Source organism: Ciconia boyciana, chromosome 19 (assembly GCF_034638445.1).
Source record: "Ciconia boyciana chromosome 19, ASM3463844v1, whole genome shotgun sequence".
Taxonomy (NCBI): Eukaryota; Metazoa; Chordata; class Aves; order Ciconiiformes; family Ciconiidae; genus Ciconia; species Ciconia boyciana.
This window is the reverse complement of record NC_132952.1, coordinates 3,790,347-3,816,539: the sequence shown is the minus strand read 5'-3', so window position 1 is coordinate 3,816,539 and position 26,193 is coordinate 3,790,347. Positions and strand designations below refer to the sequence as shown.

Here is a 26,193-nt window from a genome sequence, read left to right as displayed (position 1 = left end):
TGTGTTTTGAACTACATTTACTGCTAGAACTACATTACTGCTAAAGAGTGAGGTCAGAATTAGGTAACATAGAGCTTTGCTCAATCCACCCAAGGAATCATAAGAAGCTGCAAAGATGTGCTGAAGACGGTACTTCTCCCAGAAAGGGCTTCTTTTCCAGTCAAGGTCAAAACCACACATAATCCTACACCAGAGGAATTCCACCATTTTGTGCTTATACCTGTTCCCACTTTAGAGTGGTTCCTAATGAAAGAGGCTAGTCTACTGTGCTTCCAGGGCTGCCTTCCTTTTCCCAGTCACTCTAAGGCACTGCAAAAATTATCACTGCAAAATCATCTTTTTAACAGACTAGAATTGGCAGGAGAGCACAGATGCTTTAGTCCCTGAACACAAATTAAATGCTTATAGAAAAGAAAGAAAGAAAGAAAAAAAGGTAAGTCACGCAGAGAAAGACACAGAACAAATAAAGAATGGGGTTATTTTATTTCTATGAGCAGTCAAAATTGTAAGGAACTGGCTAATCTGCTATTCTAAATAATATCTGTGAACTCCCTGACAGGTTCACTTGCCTCCCAGATGAGAGAGGCTACATGCACAACTTCCATTAAATCCTTACCTGGAAGGTGTTGATGCAGTTTCTCAAAAACCCTCAAGCATTTAAAGCTTAGAACAGGAACTTACTCCCTCCCTTCCCAGCTTCTTCTAAATAAAATGACTTATTTTGTCAAGTTGCAAGTTTCCCACAGCTGCATTTACTGTCAATGATAGCTGCTAAATTCTCCTCCAAATCAGGTTCCTGCACAAGTTCTTGCATCCTTTCCCAGCTATTTTACCTGTATGCAGTGTTTGCAATATACAGCTAAGTACGCAGTATACGTTCCCATAGGCAGCAAAGCACCTTCAGTATGAACGAGGCAATATTATAAGCGGGCACAGAACCTCAATGTGATTGATTGGAAAAAAACCAAACAAACCAAAACAAACAAACAAAAAAACCAAAACACCACCACCACCACCCACAAAAAACGCTACAGAAAACATAAAAACATAAGAAATGAAGAAGAGAGTTATCCAGCAGGACTCACCAGCTCCCCAAAGTGCTTCATGGCATATTCCAGTACCCCAGCAGCTGCTTCTGGCTGTTGCAGTTTATTGTTAATGCTGAAAAGGTAGGAAGAGAAAGACCATTTAACACAGTTGGCCATTATTAGGGGCTGGTATGAGCTTCTGCTTGATAATACCAAGCTCTATGATTTAGAAATACCAATGGAACACCCTGCTTTTTCTTTAAAACTTTCAAGTGAATGATTAGACTACATAAGACACACAATGACTACACATTTGCAAAACAACAGATGCACACATATTCTCTGTGCATATTCTCAAGACTTGTTACACAAAATAGTGATTGTATATGATTATCAATTCTAAATAGCAGCCCGCATAGGGAGAATAATAGTTGCCAACAGTTTGAAAGGCATCATTTCTCAAACAGAGAAATGCACTTATTAAGAGCTTTACAGTACTGATTTTTTTCCCCTTTCTCTTAAACAGACCACCAACTCCTTTAAAAATCAGAGTAGAGATTTTAATGCTCCAGGAAAAAATCTACATCGTTAGCACAGTTGACAAATGTCACCAGGAACACACCTGCTGACTTCACAAAAAGCTTGCAGCCCTACTTTCAGTCTCATGTTTCATATAATGCCTCTGCACTGGTACTAACTAGTATTGGTGCTCTTCTTTTGCTGGTTTTTGAGAACACGTCAGAAACTCCTGTTATCAGAACCAGTCCTCATTCTGTACCAGTGAGGCACCTTGCTTTGCAAGAGCAGCTGAATTTTGTGAAGCACAAGCAAATAGGCTACTCATGAGCCTGGTTCTCCAGTTCAGCAACATGATGTACAGTTATTCTCTTAAATAATTTCTATTTCACGTTGGTTTCCTGATCTTACTATCAGAAATGGCTCTGTCTCCAGACTGATGCTTGGTGATCAGTGCTTTTGCTAAACCCCAATTTAATGAGGAAATAAACTTTTTATGAAGCTCCTGCTATTTTATAAAGCTTATTTATGAACAGTCTCTGGTTCATTCAGAGGAGAGTCTCTGCTCTCCTCTTTCCCTAATGGTGCTGGAGAACAAGAAGTGCAAGTTTTTCAAAGCAGTATCACAACACCTAAGCATGCTACAACACACCCTACAGTTCAATATTAATACTAGTTAACATTTGGAATGGAAACAGCATAACCTAATAAAACAAAACATGTCAACTGAGAGCAATGCAAAGCGACTTTCAATGGTTGTTGGATATGCTGCTGTAGATATAGGGAGCTTTCAGAAACGTCCTTTCTTGCCTGCTATCATCAGAATAATTGCGTATTTTCTCCCCCCATGAGAGGCCTGTTGATCAGTAAGAGACAAGGAAATCCATAGCATTAAAGGGAGTACTCTGAACAGATAAAAGACAGAAAATTTTCAAATGAGTGCTGTATTTCTCCTGTCTGTGGAAGCTTCCTTTCCTGACAATGAAGAACCAAGCTCCTAGACACACTTTGGATATCTGGGAAGGTCAAGTAGAATACTCTTGGAAATAGGACCTCAGAATTGCTTGAGCTCAAATCAGATTTAGTCAGGCTAAGAATGCACCATAATCACAGTTCAAGACAATGGGCACCCAAAAATGGGAAGCACCTGAAATACATCCATGCCTCTTTTTAGCCAGATGGTCAAAGAACATACTACCTCTACGCTTCCCAAAGGAAAGCTAGGCAGCAGTGCCTCATAAAAGTGATAAATGGCTGTCACATTTCATATCCTGATGATTTAAAGAGCCATTGGCAGACACATCACTTCCAGCATGTCAGACACTTAATTACTTCCAACTTATCTTTCTTGTCAACGCTTCCTGACAAAATTGGCCATTATCTTTTATTCTTCAACAATTAGCACTGCTCTTTTGCTGATGCTCCCTGGTGCACTCAATCACTCTTTTTTTGTTTCGTACTTTTTTGGCTGTCCAAAGTAGAATTAAATGTTTCGAGCTGTCTATGGCTAGGTTTAAGCAAAGGGAGGGAAAGAAGGGAAGGGGAAGTAGAAAGACTTTAATTTAAAAGAATACACAGCAGTAGATATAATACCGTGTTGTCATTATTAATCATAAATTACTCTCTTGTAACAAATGATTTAGTCCACACAGTGAGTAAAGACAGGTAATTTTGTGGACAGTCAGTGGGTAAGCCACTGACTGTGAAATCTCCTGTCAATTATTTCATGTTTTGATGTACCACATTAAAATAGTGTATACACAAAAGGGGGGGGGGCGGGGGGGGCAACAACATTCACTGCTTTGTCAGAAATGGACCTAAACACAGAGAAATACAACTATCAGGAAGAGTACAAAAATCCCTCCAAAGCGAGACTCATGCATCAAACTGGGCTTTATTAATATGGCTGAACATTCACTGACTTATTTCTTCAGAGTAATAAAACCCTGGTAATCACTGCATCGTTTTGCTATTCAGTTTTACAAGCTAAAGGAAAAACAGTTGTGTGTGGATTAAGTTCTGATCTTGTGTTTTGGAGGTTTTCTTGTTTGTTTTGAAAGACCTCAGATTTCTGCTTTTTCTCATCTGCTGGATTCAGTGTGCTCTGAGTGTTGGAAGTATATTGACAGTTCCCAGAAAAATCACTGCTACCACAGCTGACTGGAATATGTTTTCAACAGGCCCACAACTCTCTGCATACAAATTCTCTGAGAGTGGGCCTGCAGATTGTACTTCTCTTGGAAAAGCTTTTCCACATGGAGTCCTGTTAACACATTCAAAATACATGTTTAGAAATCATGGCATTCTGGTGCTTCCCTACCCTTTCACCTTCCTACCATTAAGGCATTGCCCCTCTCCCTGCAGATCTGATGAGGTCTGTGCTCAGGCAGAATCTTCTTAAATTTTGTAACACTCTTAAAGCACTACAGAGCTGTTTTCTAGTTATCATTCTGGAGACCAGACAGAATGAACAACACTACAGAAAAGCATCCAGGCACACAGAAGAGGCCCTGAAGGGCTAATATTCCAGCCAGGCAGAGTTACCAGGGAGTTTTAGTCAGTGTTGCAGCTGGAAATCAGGGCAGTTCACCGGATTAGAATCAGGGGGATAGAGTTCCCCTTGTATCTAGAAAAAGATAACTACAAAATCTTTCTGGATTAAAGAAGAAGGTGGGAAAACATCTCTCAAGATAGAAACAATGCTGCTGGCTAACTCAGCACACAGTAACTTAAGTCTTTGTTTACTGGGTGGTGTCCCTTGCAGTCATTCCTAATTCAGGATAATATGAAGTTTAATATTAAAGGTGAAGATCAATTGTTCTCCATATCCACTGAGCACTGAGGGCAGAACATCTTCATCTGTTCATTTTTGTTTAGAAGCTAGAAAAAACCACCCCACCACCTACTTTACTTGAAGGCTCAGCAGCAGGCCATAAGAGATGACTACCGTGTCTCCTTACTTGGAAGTTTTTAGGTATAGGTTTGGTAGGCCACAGGTTACACATGTCATCTTCAGTAAAGGCCTAGGTATTCAGCTGTGCTGCTTGGTATGGACTGGCAGAGTCTTGCAGTATTAATGCTCAAGTAAAATATTTCAAAATTATGTATTTTAAATACCACATGTACATACATAAAATCTTCTGGAACTATTTCAAGACAGAGCTGTCCTCATGTTTGCAGGTAGACTCTTAAAATGGGATTCCACAGAAATAACAAGATTGCCTAAGTCATATCAACAAGATTGATATAGTTTGAACTAATGTACTAATTTCACTGTTTAATACCCACCATTTGATTTCACATCTTATGCAATAAACAAAGTGATTAGAAGAAACAACAAAACAACATTAAGATCCTTACACTTTCCTTTAAAATGAGGATTAATTAGTTGCAAAACTGATTTTCATCAATGAAGTATTGTATGAGTTTGGCTCACCTGGACTCACTGCATCATTACATAATGCAGTACAGCAGAATTAAAATTTATGTCATTCACAATAACAAAAGCATTAATTCCTATATTCTGAGTGCACAATCCTCAGCAGCTGTAAGGGGCAGCTGGATAAGGAAATGAGACTGGCACAGAAAGCTTTGTGAGAAGACAGTTAAATCCAAGAGTATAGATAATTTTTCCCCCCTGTTTATTAATCAATATCTGTACTGTAGCCAGGATAATATCCAATCCTCCTGTCCAACTCTAATCTATTTGTAGCACTTGATCATGATGAGTGGGATATTAAAATGTGACAAGCCTTCTGGTGAAAAAAATTTTGTAGGGATGGAATGACATAGTAATTGGAAAAAGTGACTACCCTTGGCAAACTCCCCGATATAAAAATCTTGGACAAAAATCTTATATCTTTGAATTTTATTAGTAGTGAAAAGTTACATAAACCTACTGTTTGATTATTAAGATATCAAACAAAAATGCAAGTCTTAGATGTTCAAAGGACTAAAATGTAGCACGCTGAGCTAGAATCACAAAAAAGGACACTATTAAAGAGAAATATACTCCTATTGCTTGTATATTATAAAGGCTATTTAAACAGAAACCAGACATGAACTGGGAATGAAAAACAACTTTTCTGTCTTCAGCAGGAAGAGCACTCAAATGATGAGCTTTTCTCCTCCACAAACCCCAGGCATAAATGTTTAATGTTTACTAGAAATATTCTTTTATACAGTCCTGGGAGCTTTCCAGTCTTCCATTATCTTCAAGGCTCTCTAACAATATTCTCTGTCACTCAAAATATATTAAATTTTCAAGAACTCAGAAGTAAGAGACTGGACCCTTCCCTATCTTCCCATAGGAAGAAAAAGCTTTCTTTTAACAGAGCCTTTTCAGAAGATCCCAAGCCTACCTGTGAGGGATCACACACATTTCCTATTGCCAGGAAGCATCTCAAAATTTGGTAGAGAAACCTTATTTTTGCAATAAAGCAGCTTGTGTGCGAAGTCTAGGCAAGAAGCCAAACTCTTCTTTTTTTTTTTTAGTCTCCCCAAGTTTGTTTAAAAAGCTCTTCTATGTAACAGATTTTACCAACCTAGTCAGCCTGTTTTTCCTTCTGAAGAAGTGCTGAGAGCTTGCTTCTGGGATTAGAAGTGGAAGGCACTGCTACTTTGTGGATACTTTGGGGAACAGATAATCCTCTGGCACAAGGAATTGGCTTTGTTGGCCAGTTTCCCCAATTCTACAGTTTATTTGTGTTCAGGCATCCCTGAGTCCTTGATTCAACAAACCTCAGAAAACAACCAATTGCCCCCCAAACAACTCCAAAAACCAAGGCATTTCCATCATGCCACTAAAAATTATTCCCATGCTGGGAACAAATATGTTTGGGAAACCAATATCAGCAAAGAGCTGTTTTCAATAAACAGTTGTGATGATTGACTGCTTACAGGCCAGAGTAGCAGCCCCTTCAGCTTTTCACAGCAAGGGCGCACCACATTGCTCACAGGCATTAAAATCGGCCAAATTCCCAATCTGGATATAAATGCTTGCAAATTAAATAAAAACATTCATGAGCTTTGAAAGGAAAAGCAGTGAAAACCGTTACAATAAAATTCTTAACCAGCCCTGCTGCTCAGCCTGCAAAAGGTTTTCTATCACCTATTCTTTTTATTAACCAGATTCAGTGAAGACAGAGAAGAAAAATTGCCAATGAAGATATTTAGCAGAAAAAGGTGAAACAGAGCCAGAGTCTTTGTGTATTGGCTATGCAAAGGAAGGATACATTAAAAAAAACAAAAAACAAATTATTGTAGGAAGTATCAGTGTTTTGTTTCTCATTAGGCCCTCTCACTTTTTCCACCTGTTCCTATATAACTTCAGAGATTTACAATAATTATTGGCAGTAGACAACAATTTTATTTTACTTTACTAGGGATTTAGTCATTACTGTAAAGCTATAGCAGAGTGAATGTTAGAACATTTACGAGCATCTCCAAAGCCAGAGGTGAACAGTTTCACACTTCCTGGGAGGGGAAAGCAGTATTTCACAGAGCTTCGACAAAGTGTGGACTCCTGCAATCTGCCAGCAGAGAGCTGATGAGAGCCTTTGCCATCTCAGTGAGCACGAGGAATGCTAGATTCGAAGCATTTGCTGGATGCACATTAAGGGTTTGCAATGACTGGCTACCAAATAAATAGCCACAGGGCACTGAGCTTTTCTTCTTGACTCAGCTTCATATACACCTGCCAGAACAGCTTCCCAGAGAAGGTAGTCATTTAAACCCACCTCTGATTTAATCTGGCCCTCCAGGGACAAGAGATATCTGGTTCTAATCAAGTAATACTAATATACTTGAATTTGGTAACATCAACCAACACTATAAGCACAGGGTACATACTAACTGCAACCATATTTAGACTAAATTCTCCCAACCACTTCAAACCTACATCGTTAACAAAGTCAAAAAGGATTTGCCTCATGTTCTTGACTTTAGGATCTCATCTTTTTAGCTACCATGTAGCAGAATATTTCCACGTATAAAATACAATGGAGGAAAACTAGGGAGATGTATTTCAGACCAAATGATACTTGATTTTTGTAACATTATTGGGGGAAAGAAAAAAATATGACTAGGACCCACTCAGTAATCACAGAACTAGTTTCTCCCTAGCTATGCCTAAAACTATGCCTCTTTCCAAAATATAACAGGATTCTGAATTCAAGTTTTAAGTACACCAGTACATAACAGTGGGACAGTTTCCTACAGACTGTCAACTTCTACAGCTGATCTAATCTGGCAATGACTAGCATCAGTAGCTGTTGCTGCCTAAGTGACTACACTCAGTTCTCCATGCAACAGAGAAAGATTCATCTTTCAAATATTCATAAAGAAGTCAAATTCCATTAAGACTAAGGCCTCTGCCAAGAGAGATCTGTCTGCCCAAATCTCTCTTAATGCTTCCTCAAAAGTAATGACAGATGGGAAGATCTGTGCTCTTTTCCATTCCTGCATAATATGTCTGTTGTCACTCCCTTACACAGAACAAAGTGAGGAAACAAAGTAGTATTATCTCCTTTTTAAAATGGGTAAATCAAAGTATGCAAAAGAAAGATGGCTTGCATTAGGATACACAAATCAGAGGCTAAACCCAAAATAAAACCCTGGCTGTCTCATTTCCAATTAGATACTCCAGTTTAGAGAGGGGATTTGGAGGCCTTTCTGCACTGTTTCGTAACATCTGTGTGCAACAGACAGTTTGGCTGAATCCTGGATCCTTTGAAAATTTGTATCAAGAGGGAATGCATGGACCTACAAGTGGCTCCCCTCTTCCACACCTGCCCCTCATGATGTAAGTGTGTGTCTTGTACAGTCTGAGTTTCACAGATAGAAGAGTTACAGTGAGTGAGAGCAGCAGCAGAATGGATCGAAGACCTATGTAACACAATGGGGGTGTTAGCAGGGTGGCTTTTTGGGGTGGAGAAGCCAGAGACTGGCCTGTTCTATTCTTTGTTCCAACTTCGACAAAAACACGTTTCTCATCACAGGAAGCCTGAGAAGAATTTGCCCCTGGGAATGACAGAAGCTCCAGCTGGAAGAGGGCTCAGACAGGATTAGAGGCAGAACAAAAAGGTCAGGCTTTCATCCGTGTGCAGTGGCACTTTCTGGTCTGAAGTATAAAAAGCAATTTTGCTATGGAAGGTTTCTGGAATGTCCATGACAGAAACGTGACGTTGCCTGTTTGGAGGTGTCTAATTCTGACCTCCTCCAAAAGATCCCCTCTTCCTCCTCTAAGAAAATTCAGGTTTACAAAACATCTGTATTCATATTCTACCCCTTCAGTGCTTTGATGCTTTCATCTTCCTAAGTCTTTGCACCCTGTGGGGTGTCTCATTATTGTTTTGCAGAAAAACTATTAGCCAGCTGTGGTGCAAGTCAGAGGCAGAAATAAAGCCTCTAGCAACAAGTGTAACAAAGCTAGGAGGAAGAGCAACTGCGCTTCCTATTTCTCTAAAAGTGGATGTCAGATCAGCAAGGCTTCTCTAATCTTTTCTAATTAAGCAGAAATCCTGCAGCCACTTTGGATCAGCAAAAGAAGTCTAGATGGGATAGCATGTCTCAGTTGGGTTTGTCCTCATTTTCTTTGTGTTAAAGGAGCAAGATTAGCTTTCTTTTGTTTTCTTGGACACCAAGAAGGTTTAATGGCATTTACCCCAGAAGCAGATACATGAGCTATTTACTCCTTCTTTTGCATCTTATCTCTGCCAGTTACCACAATCAGAAACTTAGCAGGAAGATGCAAGAACCCACCTGTTGGGCAATTACAGAGCAGCTGGCCTGTGGAGAAACAACTTATCTGTAAGGATTTAGAACAAAAGTTGCAGACCTTTTGCAAAAGGCTGCACCATTGCTGAAACAGTTCTACTTTGGGATCAAACAGCTATAATCAACTTTTGAACTGTTAAACGATAGAAAAGAGGAGACTGAAAGTCACTATCTCAGCCAGCCGATACTTGACCTATGCTCTGAATGTCTAAAGATTTAAGATTTACTCTTAAACCTACACTTTATGTAACTGTGTACATTTTAATTACCCATAGATTTTCCCCCTCTTAAAATCCTGTTAATAAACTGTCCTCCATAATACTGGAGTTAGACCGATCACATTGCCTGTAAAAAACCCATCTCCTGTCAGTTTTAAGTAGACTGTCTTTCTGCATTGCTTAATGTCCTTTTGCTTGTTCCCTGTGAGTAAACAGAGGCATGGGTTTTGACTCTCATTTTGCAGACTTCTTTCCATCCCACCCTCAGATATCTCAGCTTTAAGAACAGCACCAAATTCTACAAAACAAATAGTGCAGAGACACCAGCATCCAGAGAGAGCAGGATTAGATGCTGAACTGATGAATTTGCTAAAATATCATCTAAATTAAGAAATATTACAAGCATAGAGTTATCCCCTACAATTTCTGGGGAATGTATTAGTAGGACTTGTTGCAGCTAGGGCTGGCTACCTGCTAGGGAGATACCTTCCTTGAACTTTTATAAACTCATCCTGTTTGGACAGCCTTTTCACATTCTGGACCTTTAATGCTCTGATGTTATTGAAGTGCCAGAACTAGTCACCAAGAAGGCTACAATCCAATAGGCAATAATTGCAGGAAACTCATTTCCTAGCCGTCTCCCACACCCCTTCAAGACAGAACTGAGTGAATTCCCTCCTGCTCTCCCCAACCTTTCTTGTCTGAAACCTGTTCCAATTTCACCCTGTAAACACCTGATATGAACAGATGAACTGGGAGGGGCCAGAAAGCTCTTCATAACTTCAGGGGGGTGGAGGTAAACAGAAAAAATAGTATATAAGATGCTTTGAGACAGACTTCCAAAGTGCATAGACTCTGACAGGAGGGGTCTGAAAAAAAGCTACTTCTTCAAGCTCCACCTTCAGAGACTCACTTCATTGGAAGAAAGCTAGGTACCAGTCTGCTGTAGCACTTGCAGAAAGTTTCATACCTACCCCAGCTGCATTCAGACTACCCACAGTCAGCTAGAAGTTTTCTGTTGCTGTAAGCAAAAATGCCAGCAAGATTCACCGCTCAGCTGGCATGGGTCTGCATTGTCACTGTGTCTATAGCAATCTATCCAGCACTGCTGCAGAAGCCTCCTAAAAGGAGAACAATCAATGGGAACACACAGTCCAAGATGACAGGCTGCTGTGATGAGATTAAGGAGCTCAAGTTGCAAGTAGCCAACCTGAGCAGAATGCTGCAGGAGCTGAGCAAGAAGCAGCAAGGTGACTGGGCGAACATGGTCATGCAGGTGATGGAACTGGAAGGGAGCACCAAGCAGATGGAGTCCCGCCTCATTGATGCTGAGAGCAAATACTCCGAAATGAACAACCAGATAGATATCATGCAACTCCAGGCAGCTCAGACGGTCACACAAACTTCAGCTGGTAAGAAGGGAGTCACCAAGCTCCCAGATACACCTCTTAATGCACAAAATGAACTAATGACTAGTTCTTAATGCTAGCATGTCCCACTAATGTGATTAGCAAGTATGCATACTGAATACTTCTGCTTAAAGTACTTCTGTAGGCAGGCGATCCTGAGAAAACTAGCTTGAATTTATCTGTCAAAAGTCCAAAGATCCAGCTGTATTTGAATATCTGTATGTCTGTTATCAGGGAGTGGAAAAACTGAACAGGTACTGAATTTGTATGGTGAGGAACTCAGTCTAACATTTCATTTTCTGACCACTACAGTACCAGTCCAAAAAGAAAGGGAGCTGGCTTCATCAGGGAATGGCTCTGGCAGTAATATCCTCTGAGTTCACAGTGCTGACAGGGGACTAGAAGTTGGTAAAACAATTAGAAATGCTCTCCAAGCATTACTGGATATTTGTAATTGTATCTTTATGACTCTCTCTGAACCAGAGTAAAAGAGTGATTCATTATTTGAATGATAATTCTCAAAAATTCAAGGCTGTAGATTATGCAAGATGCAAACTGTGATATAAGCCTAGCCAGAATAGTTAAATTGTTCAGAATTCTCTCCTCCCTGAAGGAAAATTTCACTGCACACAGTGATTGCACAGGCCTGTACTAAACATGGAATGCAGGTGCATTTTGTAGGTCAGCTACTTGTAAAGCCAATTCTAGAAGAAAGTGTCATTTTTGTCGACTTTTCTCTTAACATGAAATTCACCGCAACAAGCTTAAAACTTCCTTAAAGAGAGACTGCTGTTGTCTGGGATGACTGGGTTGCCAAAAGACTTTGTTTGGATTTTTTTTTTTTTTTTGAAATGCAAAGGAAAAACTTCTAAATCTATTTACTAAATTCTTCTTACAAAAAGTTCCACTTGGCTAGTTTTGACACACCACCATTTACAGTAGGTCTTAAACAACAATTTTACCATAATCTCTTTGGAGCTGTAGTAAAGGTTTGGAAAAAAATACAATAACACAGAAGAAACTGGCCCAGAAGGTATTTAAAACAGACACATCTCACCTCACCAGGTAAGAGACATTTAGTCTGTACTAAATTGAAAACTGTCAGAATGGATAAAGCCTTGCTTCAGCTAGTTTATCTTCCTCAGAAGAATAGCTGTGCATTTTACCATCTTCAAGTCAGCTTCTGCACAGGGAGGAAAGGAGGCTTGCAGAGACTGACAGATCGACTGCAGCTAAAAGCCACCATCTCTGTCACAGGCTCTAGTGCAAGAAGTGCTGAGCAAATATGCCTCATCCGCAAACTTAGCTAACCTGTTCAAGCACACAATCAAAACAGGCATCTGGCAGCAGGTCTAGCCATTCTATTAGATAAGCCTTTATTATTTGGGAGGGGGACAGCAAATGTATACCTTCTTACCTTCCAGCACAGACACACACAGTAGCAATGTGAAGAGGAAGCAGAGATGTCTCTTTGGATAGGAGAGATAAAAAAATCCCAAAAGCAAACCAAACCCCCCACACACAAAAAAACAAACAAACCAAAAAACCCCACAAAATAAAACAAAAAAACCCTGCACAAAAAAACCCATCACAAAGTCCCAGCGCTACAACCTCTTTTTCCAATGCATGTATTGATCAAAACTAAGCCATTTCAGGAAAACATTAGACTTGTGGGAAGTCGTCTTCACTTAATTACTCCTTGTATTACAAACTAAGCTTTACAGAAACCACACTTACAGGGAAGTTCTTCTTGCTGTTCAGATTCTTACTTTCTGGTTCTGATTCAAGTAGATGCTGTCTATGACTGCTCATCACTTTACCAGAGGAACTACCGAATCTCTGGTGTTTACAAGCTACCTTCTGATGAATTTCTGGGGAGTCCAGATCTGGAGGTAAGGATGTCAAGTGCACAATGTATATTACATGTCTTTCAAATATAATCAAGAAATACTTATCTACCACAGAGATGAAAAGAGCACATACTGAGTTATGATACCCTACACTTTGAATCAGCATCTTTATGTAGGCAAACTTCAAGGAAGCAAAGAGTGTACATTTAAGAGGGAAAATAGAAAGAGGGTTCATTTAATAATTTTTTTCCATGACTTTTAAACAAAATAGGAATTTCTTCAAGTTCTGAAATCTGGAACAATGTCTTGTCTTGTGCTGAGAGAATTGAACCTTCCTAAGTCTACTGACAAGTAAACACTGCCTTTTTTCCTGTTCTAGGTGTTCTGTGACATGGAGACAGATGGAGGTGGCTGGACTATCATCCAAAGACGTAAAGTTGGTTTGACATCTTTCAATAGGGACTGGAAACAATACAGGGAAGGATTTGGCAATATTCGGGGAGATTTTTGGCTGGGAAATGAAAATATCTACCGACTTTCAAGACGCCCCACTGTTCTGCGAGTGGAGTTGGAGGTAATTAATAAGGTCTCAATTTCAGCAGCAAAAGATTTTTTTGTACAAAGTGATTCTCTAGTAGCAGATACCATCTCCTATCTCTATAGATACATTCAAGGACAAGACAGAGTTATGTTCTCCAGCAAGCAAGGTCAGTAGGACAACCTTATGTCTGCACACAGATTGTGCCTTAGGCAACGTGTGGGGCTCTAGAAAATCCTGTGGAACCCGCCGCAGACAGAGATCAAACTGCTGACCACCTCAGATTTAAAGATTCACCGAGATGTCCCAAAAAGTTTTAAAGACTCTGAGTCTTCTCCTTTTGCAGCACTTCCTTCCAGCCTGTGTACAAAAGAGTTTGCATTGTATTACCGCAAAACAATTTCTACAGTCTACTAAAGGCTTGGGTTTAACTTAGACTAGTTTATAGCTGGTACAATAACTTTGAGGGATGGGATATGTATAATGGAAAAAGTGAGCTGAAAGGCTTTATATCTAAAAGTCACTCTTTCAGAGAGGAAAAAAAATTACTTGAGACAGCATACTATGAGACAAGGATATCGAATGCATCACCAGGTTGCTGTACACCAGGTTTCCATACATATTGTTTAATACCAGTGCAGATAAGACTTGGAAATATGATGCTTTGCTCTGGAAAGTTTGTTTGCCTTAACAGATAAGTTTCTGCAGTCTGAGACAGAAAAAACTCATGAAAAATCTAGGACTCAGAAAAGTTATGCAACATGCACTGTACATAACCATGGATGGTGGAGTCTTTTCATAACTTCTAATAGGACCTATTTCTTCTTCATTGTTCTGTGGCAGGACTGGGAAGGTAACATACGCTATGCGCAATATAAGCAATTCACCCTGAGCAACGAAATAAATAGCTATCGTCTTTTTGTGGGTAACTACACTGGCAACACAGGGCGTGATTCCCTAAGGTACCACAACAACACAGCCTTCAGCACAAAGGACAAGGACAATGACAAGTGTGTGGATGACTGTGCCCAGTTCCGTAAAGGTAAAACACACATTAACACCTTCCTGTCCTGAGAGAGCTGCCTGGGTAATTTGTAGAGAACCCAAGACTCCCTCTTTCCAAGTAACTAGTAAGTAGCATCTGGATGGCAAATCGAGGAAGAGGTGACCAATTCTGGAATACACACTTATCGGTTATGTGGGAAATCTGGCAGTTAAAGCTGATATACAGATCCAGACTGTATGTTATAGACATCAGTACTCTTCAGCCCAGTATGTTATAGACATCAGTACATCCAGACCATTATGCTTGTCTGCCAATCTGCCAGACTATCTCAGATGTTGATGCAATTCAGTGATGCAGGATGTTATTCCTGTATATCTAGAATGTTTTTATTTTTTCTTATATTTTTATGAGGTTTCAAGTTCTAGTATTAAGGACTTGTAATTATTCTCCTATATTATTATCCTACACACACCTCAAAGTTCAACCTGAATTCTTATCTTTATTCCTACTCTATTAAGAGCCTCTAATGAGGTTACTCTCTTCATTCAATTTATTATCTTTCTATGAGGTCTGTCACAAAGATAGTTGTCTTCACTGCATCTTGCCCTTTGTTTTTAAATTTTTAAATTTCCCCATTGTGCCCCCACGCGACATGCAAATAAAATTGTTGATATCAGTCTCAATAAAATAGTGCAGCTTACTTGCAGAGTCCAGAAACCTTTTAAACACCTTAATATGCCCAAGCTAAGAACCCAAATTCGTTTCCTATGCTAACTCTCAGAGTCAGAGACAGAAACATGTCAAGGAAATATCCTAAGAGGAATGAGCAACTAAATGAAAAGCTACTGAGCTAATTTGACTATGTAACTGTAAAGCCTTTATGTATTTAGTACCTATGTAAATTTTGAATTTACCTGCAATCCCAGCTATTATGGCCATAGGCTCCAGGGATTAAATGATGCATTCTGGTCACTCTCCTCAGGAAAGAGCAATAATTCTTATTATTAATACAAAACATACCTGTTTTAAGTAAATGGCTCACCAGGAATCTGTTAATTTGTTTTCTGAACAGGTGGATATTGGTACAACTGCTGCACAGATTCCAATCTGAATGGGGTTTACTACCGCAAAGGAGAACACACCAAGAACATGGATGGCATCACCTGGTATGGATGGCATGGATCAACCTATTCATTGAAGAGAGTTGAGATGAAGATCCGGCCAGAGGATTTCAAGCCATAGAGGGAACCAATATTTGATTGTACAGCTACATGATGCCACTGCACAGAACGTGGGCAACAGACAGCTCAAAATCAGAAAAATAATTGTTCATCTAATATGTGCAACAGCTACATACTGGCTACGTACACACACAAATACTAAGGCACACTAAGCACCAGTCACAGCCCCTAGTGTTATCGGGGTCAAACTTATGTCTTCCTCTTAAGGCTCTTTCCAAAGGGAAAAATACTGTGTTAGAATAGGTTAGAACAGAATGCACTTACAGCACCTTCAGAAAACTTACTGGTGTGTTTTCAATAGCATTGTGACTAGTGGGTTGCCTTAGTATTAACCAGCTAGGTAGGGTCTGAAAAAAGAAAGCCTCCTTGTTGCCTTTCCTTCAGTGTCTAGAGTAAGCATTGCTGAGTAACTCCTTCCAAGAGGGACTCAAGTCACAGAAATTACACTAATTTCAAACCAGAGGAATCAGCCAGAAGTGTCCCTGATGCACCTTTAGTGTATACTAAGTGGCTTACATTCCCACAGAGGAAAAAAATAAAGCTCAAAAATTTTGGATTAATTACGATTGCCCAGGTTCTCTCCTGAAGTTTTACTGCCATCTCCTGCTGCTGCCTCAAGTAAGTCCCCATGGAGGGTTGCGCCCAGCAGATAGTAACCCTGGAGGAAGGATTTGTCCCATATGCTCTGTGATGCTTATTCCTATCCACAGATCACCTAAAGGTTGATAAACTAGAAAGCAACTTTCTGGGCTGCCATCAAATTATGTTCAGGTTAGAACATAAGTGTGCTATATGTCAGTAAGACTAAGAGAGAACAACAGGTTAGCAAAAAAATCCAGACCCAGCCAAAAAAACTCAACTCCAACGCTTAAAACCACTGTATCCATGAGCAAAACACTAGTACACACCAGAGAATCCATAAGTGCCAAAAGTTTTTCAAATGTAAGGGAATCTTTGCTAGCATACCGTGCTGAGGAATATTACAATCTGTTCTGAAGACTATCCCAATTACAAGTTACCTAGAGATGTTATATCAAAAATCAGTATGTTTCTTCCTTACATAACACAGTGTTAAAAATAACAGTTAAAGAAAGAGACTCCTCCTGTAGCCATACCGTTGTTTGAATATGTTGGAAAAGATAGTTAATATATCTATTTTTATTCACCTTAAAGAGAGTTTGAATCTAATTTAAATTGTTCAGTGTTGTGTGAAGGGGGAGATGAAGGTGTCTCGGGAATTGCCTTACATATGTTTGACTGTTCACACTGTAAATTTCAACTGTGTGGAACTATAGTTGGAAATATTTTAACTGTGGTCTAGAAAATGGATTTTTAAAGGTTTCTAAACTTTTCCATTTCTAATAAATTGTCTTTCATTTTTCATTCTGCTTTACTTCAAGTCTTTGCTCCTTAACTTGCTTTTTGATATACAAAGAAACAGCTGCACAAGTGACTGAGGCCAAGAAAGGGAATACATTATATTCTACATTTTCCTCAGAAAAACAAGAGAGGACAAAGATGAAAGAATTAAAGAGGGGAAAAAACAGGAAAGCACAACTCCAAAGAAGTAGGAGGGCTGAAAAATTCACTGCATACGAACAAAGCTAAGTTTTTGCTCAACCGAAATCAATTTGTCCATCTCAAATGGTAGAGTTAACATTTCTGTGATATGAAACTGAGATTCACATTTTAAAACATGTAGTTTAGTACCAAATCCTGTGTAGGTATTTCAGGCTAACATCCTTCTTGTTGACAAAGCTCAGGAAACAATACACTCTTGTTATAATACCTTCTATTTGATATATGAGGAATGAGACCTACCTAAGCTAGATAAGCAGAATTTGATGAGAAATTTTAATTAAGAACATCAGCTTTTCTAGCTTATTTATAGGTAGGTGTAGAAATCTCTCTCATCTAACTTACAGCCACTCCACGACATCCCATATTGAACTTGAAGGGTGAGAGGTGGAAATCAGAAGACTCCACTTTTTCCTGCACAACTTCCCACAGCTTCTATCATAATTTTAACCGCATAATAGAACGGCAGAACTCAGCAGCTAGGAGTGTACATCTGCAAGCTAGTTAGTAAGCCCGCAACAATGTCTTGTGGCAGAGACTGAAATCCTAAGAGTTGTCTAGATTAATCCTAATGGTATTCTAAATTGGGTACTGCCGCAAGAGCAGAAATCTCATCAGTTGTGGTCCTACCTGATGAGAGACTCTAGAATGGCCGGGGTGGGACCCTTTTGAAACTCCAGCTCCTTGTAGTGAAGGGCCTTGGCATATGCTCGACATTTTGCAGCTCTTTCCCCCAGGAGGACAATGCCATTATCATCTCTCAAAGGCAGTGGACCCTGGGTAGAAGTGCATACATCAAAAACAGGATGAGTATAAAAAAGAAGAAAGTATGCATGAACTCTTCATACCCTTTCCATAGACTAGACATCAGCCAGCTAGCCAGCATTAGAAAAGAGTTGCCTAACAGCATCTCTACCTTGTCACTGTGTTCCATGAATTCTGCCAAGTTCAGCAGTGTCTGAGTGACTTCTGCAATGTCCTGAGAAGTCAGGGCCAACTCAATGCTTCGGATCAGCTCATCCTGCTGGTCTTCATTCAGTTCAGACCAGCACGAAACAAAAGCAGCATTGAAGAGATCTCTGAGGAGGAAAACAAAAGAGAGTGAGAGGTGGGGATTCATTATTCATGAGAAAAAGTCTATTTGACAATGGACTTGCCTTCTTATTCAGGGAAAGAGAGCCACAAAATGCATTTATATGTCTACCTGCAATAAACAGTGGTAAGCTTTTATAAAGCTAACTTCTGTACCAAATACTTAGCGAAACCTGCATTTTAAAAATATATAATAGGATGAGGTACTACAATAGTAGAAATATTGTCCTATCATATGCTAGCAAGTATTTTAGGCTAGAACAAACTCTTTATAGCAGCAAGGATGCTCTTCTCTTCTGCTATGAAGAACCAGGCCTAGTCTGTGAATCACTACATCACAAGAGGATGTAGTGAAAGAGATGGTCGTACATTTCTCTGGACACACGTGCTGCAACACTAGTGTTTTCTGTGCTCACCAGAGGACTGCAATAGCTGGAGTCTGCATTAGTGGCAAAGCTTGAGAAGGAGGAAAGGTGATGAAAAACAGATACAATGACAGCCCTTGTCACTGCTAGTACTGTGGAGAAATACTGTGGGATGGGTTTGAGATGCATGGAGTAGACATGGAAGACGCTAGCATTACCTCTGCCTACCTAGGAATTGCTGACTTTTCATCATGCTATTTGCCTTTCTATTTCAAAAATGATAAAATTTACATTAAGACAAAATTAAACCAGGAATGAACACTTTTCTAACAGCAGTAGTCAGATTCATATGCACTGAGATGACAAGTGTATATCATCAAGAAGAGATAAACAGGCAACTGCTTACAGAAACTCAAAGTTTCCCCAGATATACCAGTTGCAAAAGAAATAAAGCACTGGGGCTTATTCCACGCAGAGGTATTTTTATTCACCCACAGTAGATCCTTGAAACTATTTCATACTCTACTGTTTTTCCAGCTTCACTTTTATGTGCCTTATGTTACTCCTAGACTAACATACAGAATTCCACTGAAAGATTTTGTGCACATCATGGAGCAGCCAACTGGGAAGGGTGGAAATGAAATCAAGTTGCCAGCTATTTGATTTGTCCCAAAGCAGGAACTATCTATACTTATGGAACCTAAGAGATTTTAAGTAACTTCCTTTTTCCTTATAATATATGGCTTGCATCTGCAATTTCAAGTGATCTGAAAAAAACAGAACTACTCTACCGAGCCATGGGATTGTATGCCTGAGCCAGGGCCCAGCATGAGCGCAAGGATGGTGAGGAGGAATCTTTCAGCAGCTCCAAACTCAGTCTTCTTAACCATTCCAACCAGTCATCTTTGGAAACTCTTCTTGCTGCTCCCCAGGCCTGCGGTACAAAGCAAGAAAATTCAACTACCAAATGAAGCGCTATCCAAAAGCAGAAAAAAAAAAAAAATCAAAAAATCCATCAGCAGGCAGCGTTACTTCTTTACAGCTCCAAGTCACATTGCTGAGATTCCCTTTTCGATTCCCTGAAATCCATTACCTTTACCAGATAATTTGCAGTACTTCGGTCTCATTTCTAAGAAATCTTCCCTAAATGTATTCCTGTCATGACATGCCAAGTATTTAACATGAATAATTCTTTTCCTACAAAAATACATCAAGAGCTGAAGCCACTGTTGAAACATCAGCTTAAAAATACTTAATGCATTTAGAATTACATTTTTAAGTCCAGCATTTTCAAACCAATCCATCCCACTACTGAACTGAGTGCTACATGGATTAACTGTTCAAATTAGCCAGTGCTTAGCTATTAAGTTCTATACCGGCTTCAAGAGAATATAGCACTAAGATATAAGAGAAGTGGCTGATGAAAAAAGGCAGAAGCTCTGAAATAGATGTCTCTAGAAGCTACAGATGATTCCTTGTGATCTAGGAAGTTTTGTTCATACTTCACATAATAAAAAAGTGTCAAGATTACTTCATGGCCATTAATAGTCTGATCATTCAGCTGCTCCTATCTTTAAAGTTGCTTAGCACCTTCTAATATTAAAGAGTCTCAGATGCTACTTTGACCTCAGTTTTGTACAGAACTGGCAATAGACAAGATATGTAAATAAATGTAGTTTAGATGCACTGGACAAACTCCTTAGATGTGACACAATAGCTCCTTCCTTCAGTAGCAAACTCATGTGGTGCAATGCTCCAGTCTTACCTTCTGCAGGTTGATGGTGCTAACATGTAATTTCTTCATGGGACCTGTTTCCACAGGACCACTGGCCAAAGTTTCTCCCTGGTTGCTTCTCAACATTCGGTGCTGATAAATCAGGGGATCCTCCTCTTCATCAGCGAGAGTATAGCCCTGCAATAAATGGCTTACAATGAAGATCACACACACACACAAGCAATTTTCTACAAGCCAAATGGATGACAAAGTCAGAGCACTACCCAATCTCACAGCAAAATTTGTGAAGCAAACAACTGTGTTTCATTATAATGATTACACCTTATAAACCAGAGAACTCAAATGATATCCCTCTTCTATTGAAGGCAACTGTTAAGAAATCTTAGCTCCTAGTATTAAAAGCCAAAATAATACACCTTAAAACAAGCACTCCTTCCTATTTGACTCACTAGTAAGCCAAGAACAGCAGTGTGCGGCTTGTTCCACACTAACCAAATTGCAAAGCAGTTACTGAGTTTTTGAAATGTGGGACATACTATGGAAAATACTGAGATAACAAGGTCTCCTTAAGTCCTGAAACTGTGGAAACAATAAGGTAAATCCACATTTAAGAACTACTGAGAAAAAAGTAATGACACTGGCTACAAGTCTAAGTTCTTACCTAGAACTTGCAGTGATTTTTCTATAGGAAATAATTGATACCAGTTGACAATAATCTTCCCAATGCAATCTCAAAGTCTCCTTAAAAAGCTGTACTTAACACACAAATACAGCAACAACCATTCTTAATTTTAGGAGTAACTCAAAGTGAAGTTTCCAGCTACATCTGTTTCAAGGCGAAAATACCCCCAAAGTGCCCTTATGCAAACAACTATACACTTGTCAACTCACCTTTACAATTCTGCAGATAAGAACATCATAGCGTTGATGGTTAATTCTGTGTCGCACCAGAACTTTGTTCACCATCGGGATAAAAATCTGGTACTGTACAGAGGAATGCATCAAAAGCTAGTTAGTCTCACCAAGAGCAGTAGAATTCCACCTTTGTTTCACTGATAAGAAACCAATTCTGAATGTTTTTTTTCAGTAACTCCCGATTCCAGAAACAACTAAGAGAAGAAAAATCTGTTTTCTTTAAAATCCAGAATGAGTGCATTACAAATATTCGACTTTAAAGCCCTGATCTTTGGGACAGTCCCTCCTATGAGCTTTCAAGCCCAAGAAGAATATTACCTTCTTTCCCAGCTGGAACACCAGAGAGGAGAGGGTGTCCATTGCAGTTGTTCGTAGCTCAGGGCTCTGATCTAGTGTTCGCACGATGGGATGAATAATCCGTGAAGCATAATCAGTGAAATCCAGGGACTCTGTCAAGCGGTCCACTGTTTCTAGAGCAGCTCTAAAGTCAAAGCAGAAAGAAGGGAGGACTTATCTCTCATTGTGTAAGACAGGAGAAACGAGATGTAAAAATATGTAAGTGATTCACGCTCAGTCCTGCTAGGCATCAACAGTTATAGGAAAAACAGGTCACCAGAACTCTAACGCAGCTAGTACTTGCAGGACAGTTTGCAAGTTGCAGTGACTAAAATTCCAGCAGGTGTGAACCAGAAAGTAATAGTCTATACCCAAGAAAAGCTAGTAACAGTGCTGTGATGCCCAACCAAAAATAACCTTCCATAATGATTTAACACAGAGCAAACTTGTGGAAGGAACTAAGCAATACTTCATCCTGCACGTGGCTAGGGCAGCCATTGCAGAACTTGGATATAACAGGCAAAAAAAGAGACTGCAAAGCCACCAGCACTTACTTGCGAGCCACCACTGGGACATCTGGGGCATCAAATAGCTTTACAATGGGAGGTAGTAACAAATGAAGGTAGTCATCCAGGTTAGCTCCAAAGAGCTGGATCGCATTCAATAACTGGAGGGAGAAATGACCCAATGTGACTCAAAGTCATGAAAGAGATGCATTTTAAATAAGTCAGTATCCAGTGAAAAGTTGCTTCAACCCTGCACTTTAAACAAAGTACTATCTGCATCATTTCACACCAAGCTGCTGCTGAACTGCACCTGTCCCATTTGCTTGGAACACACAAGCAAGAAGCCCTGCTGCAGCATGGCACATTGGGCATGCACCTGCCTTGGTGATACCCAAATCAACCCAGCTGCTGCAGCTTCCCACTCACCTTGACAGAGACAATGCGACTCTGACTATTGTCATGCATGAAGACCCGTAACATGTGAGGAATGAGCTGAGGCAGATAAAGTTTGAATTCGCCTCCTAGAGCTACCACAATTTGCTCGATAAGTAGGATAATTGTGCTCTGTATGGAGTTGTTCATGACCCAGAAGTCCTACAAAAGAAAAAAAAAAGGGGGGGGGGGGGGAATTAAATAGTTCTTCAACTGAGCTGTACCAATTACAAGAAAAGCAAACTGTAGGAGACAGTGCCTAGATAAAATAAAGATTGGAGGAAGGACTATACTTCCCTTATAGACTAATATAAATTGGCAGTTTTGGTCTGTTTTTAAAAACACTCTGTGCCTTCAGTATATTTATAGCTGTTAAAAACAAACTCTAAGCAACTGATTTTTCCTAATCCTTCTAAGTGTTTGCAAACAGTAAGTGAAAATGAAGTGAAATGCCACCTATTTATGAACTCTAAACACCTCTTGCTAAAACTATGTTTCTGAAAGTAATAAATGCACCAAATCCAAGCACTCAGAAGAACTCAGGCACCAGCAGAACCTAGGAGCTGCTCTTGTTGTGGTTACTAGTAATAATGTATATTATTGTTTCAAATACATGTTATTTCAAAGTACAATTATTATTTTAAATACATGGAATTCTGCACTTCATATGAGTTTCTGAAGTAATTGATACATTTGATAATGACAGAAACACTATCCACCTTTTCTGACAGTAAAATGTGGGCTTAAAGACTGTACTCACTCTCATCAGGGTGACAATTTCATCCATATAGGGCCGAATATGACTCCTCACAAAGGACACCAACATTCCTAGCTGCTGGAACAGGAACTGGAAGGAAGAAGCGTGTAGTGATCAATGTAGCTTATTCAAACATCAAAGCAACACTGGGTAAACGGTGTTTCACAGGCCAATTGCAAGCTCATTTACCAAACAAATAGCATGCATAGCTCCTATATGCTCAAAAATCTGAGGCTAAATTCTTGGCAGTTTCAGCTCAGTGGTTTGGGTTTGGTTTTTTTTTGGTGGGGGGGGGGGGGGATAGCTTTGGGTTTTTTGGTTGGGTTCCCCCCCCCGCCCAACTTACATCAAAAATTTTATGAGCTCAAAGCCTTAGACAGTCAAGCATACAAATAGGGGTTTATAATGTGTCAGCAAATTTATAAAGTGTCAGAACAGACTTGCAAGCACAAAACACCTCAACTACAGAGCTTTGCAATTTAGGTTGGAAGGATGCTTCCAAAAATTTAGCCCCTAATCTTTTCCCCCTGCCTGTAAACCAAACTGGCACACATTTTAAGATACACTTGCTGTACTCTTTCCCATCCCCACCAAGATATATTGGTGAAAAGTTACTGGGGAAGAGAGTTTGGTCCTTGCCAGAAATATCACTTTTTTTTGAAAGATGGTTGATTGTACCATAGAAGAATTTTGACTGAGACAATTTTATTTGGATATACTATGACAGTTTTGCAATTCCTTTTGCCCCAATACAATCTTATGCACTCACTCATGACAATGAATTTACTTTTGAGATTGGTATGAAATAATGTGGGTTAAATCACTTTGTCCACAAAATAAATGTATATAGTCTTTTTTCCTCTAATAAAATAAGGAAAGTGTAAGTTATCATATATTAAATTTCATTTCTTCATGCAGTATTTGAAGACTATAGCAACATAGCAAATACTATGTGGACTACAGCAAATACAAAGTGGAGCTCAGAAAAAGAGATAACAGATTTTTGTGAAAACTAAGAAAGAAATAACATCAGCTACTTTAGTGAAAGCAGTACACCTACGTTTACCAAAAATGAACCCTGAGCTCCTGTACTGTGCCTTTTTTTGGTGTTGTGAGAGGATGCTTACATATAGGACAAGGACCTGCCTCCTTTAGGCTTTAGTGTCACGTGTACCCACCTCAGCTCTTCTCCCCAGTACACTTTCACCATCTTCTTTTACCTGAAAATTTTTAAACAGAGTGTGCACAACTGCATAGCTTTCAAGCAAGTTAGATCAGTCAGGTCTAGGAGTTCGGCCAACCCAGGCGTGTGAGATGTTTTCCTTCCAATCTGAGTAGTAGTTCAGTCTGGGAGAAAACAGCGGTTCTATAGCAGGGTTGGGATTCTGCTAAGGGAGCACCCATCCCACCTATAAAACACAGCACCAATAACTAGTACAAACGTCCCTTCCCACCCCAGAGATTATTTTCAGCTGCCTGAGGAAAAGGCTTGGCAAACAGCAGCCATCTCTGGTTAGGTGAACTTTAAGCCCATTATTATCTTCATACAATTCTCATTTCCTTCTAAAACTGTAACTTAAGTGGGAAGGAAGAGAAAGCACTGCTGTGGAATCACCACCCACACTGCTCTGAATGTTAGCAGACTGTAGCAAATTGAATTTTCCTTCTCACAGATGAGCCAAAGTACATGGTTGCATCAGAAATTTAAAGAATCTACTTTTATTATTTAATAATACTGTTTGCAACAGTACTTTAAAGCAGAGATATCACTGAAAGCTCTGGAAGCTGCACAGGCTGTTTTCCTGAACAAGACCAGCTTGATAAAAAAACCAGAATCAAATATTGGCCTTTTAAGGATTACACTCAGAAGCAGCTGTTTCAATAAGAAGCAGAAAAATTGTTTCCACTGGATATTCTACCAAATGCTCACAGGAAAGAAAAAGCAAAGATGAACCTCACTTCTGCAGCATGCTTGGCAGCAACACATAGCACAGCAATGCCCAAAGCCAGTCGCATTCTCTTTTAAAAAATGGATTCTTATGTTAGGGCAGTGGAACAGGAAGGAAGAAGGAGTGGTCCCTAGTACACTCACCTCTCGGATGGCACCATCACAAACCCGTATTACATTAAGGAACGTTGGCATGACCTGGGGCAGGAACTGCACGCACTTCAGCCCAAGAGATTTGAAAATAAAGGTGATGGCCTGAACTACCATAGTGTGGTGTTGGGACAAGGATTGGTCTCGGAAAATTCTCATCAGTGCCACCATAGAGACAGCTGGATAGAACTCATCCAGAGGGAGGTTTCCCATGTTCACCAGCATCTCACTGGTACTGTAGTCCGCTAGGAGAAAGAAGGTAGTGTCACAAGCTACATATTAAATGGTCTTGAAGCAGCCTAGTATTAGGTGCACTCAGGAGCACCTGAGTATTAGGTGAAAACATGTACACTAATAATTTGTTAAGAAGAGGAGACAAACTGGTAACAACAAATCAAAAAATAATTAAAAAAAAAAATCAAGACCTGTTTGTAGATTATAAAGCTATTCACTTGAAAGAAATTCAGATGCTTACAAGAATCCTGGCTGGATTTGGACTCCGAGAGGCTAACAGCTGAAGCATCTCGTGACTGATCAATCATGCCAATGTTCACTTTGTGTTTGTAAGGGTCCAAAGCACCCAGCAACCCTAACACACGAATAGCCTGATAAGACAGAAAGAAAAAGAAAATTCATCAGAACTTCATCAGCAAGGCAAAAGTCAACACATGAACCCACATGTTTGGAGAGGTCCTGAGGATTAAAGAGAGAAGATCTGGAACTAAAGTGACTGCCTGAAAAAAACATCAGTGCTTTCCATTTAATGGCTGGAGGCCATTTCACTGACTTAACATGTT

The 26,193-nt window shown here is 39.7% G+C and overlaps 2 protein-coding genes across 6 annotated transcripts in view; one reads left to right on the top strand and one right to left on the bottom strand.

Annotated features, from left to right (window-relative positions):
- MTOR (mechanistic target of rapamycin kinase) overlaps positions 1-26,193 on the bottom strand; it is a 67,945-nt gene that overhangs the window by 29,813 nt on the left and 11,939 nt on the right. For 3 of the 5 annotated variants that reach the window (XM_072883754.1, XM_072883757.1, XM_072883755.1), the window contains 13 exons: positions 25,872-26,001; positions 25,391-25,641; positions 24,477-24,518; positions 23,302-23,388; positions 22,536-22,703; positions 22,158-22,270; positions 21,586-21,748; positions 21,244-21,336; positions 20,383-20,529; positions 19,409-19,551; positions 18,077-18,239; positions 17,791-17,936; positions 1,086-1,161 (listed from right to left, as the gene is read on the bottom strand). In XM_072883754.1, the coding sequence (XP_072739855.1) occupies positions 1,086-1,161; positions 17,791-17,936; positions 18,077-18,239; positions 19,409-19,551; positions 20,383-20,529; positions 21,244-21,336; positions 21,586-21,748; positions 22,158-22,270; positions 22,536-22,703; positions 23,302-23,388; positions 24,477-24,518; positions 25,391-25,641; positions 25,872-26,001 (1,722 nt within the window). The remainder of the gene's footprint in view (positions 1-1,085; positions 1,162-17,790; positions 17,937-18,076; positions 18,240-19,408; positions 19,552-20,382; positions 20,530-21,243; positions 21,337-21,585; positions 21,749-22,157; positions 22,271-22,535; positions 22,704-23,301; positions 23,389-24,476; positions 24,519-25,390; positions 25,642-25,871; positions 26,002-26,193) is intronic. The other 2 variants (XM_072883756.1, XM_072883758.1) reach the window with 1 other exon arrangement.
- On the top strand, positions 10,572-15,583 carry ANGPTL7 (angiopoietin like 7). Its single transcript, XM_072884049.1, has 5 exons — positions 10,572-10,950; positions 12,739-12,839; positions 13,177-13,371; positions 14,179-14,377; positions 15,414-15,583. Exons 1-5 carry the CDS (start codon positions 10,572-10,574, stop codon positions 15,581-15,583), a joined length of 1,044 nt encoding a protein of 347 aa, XP_072740150.1.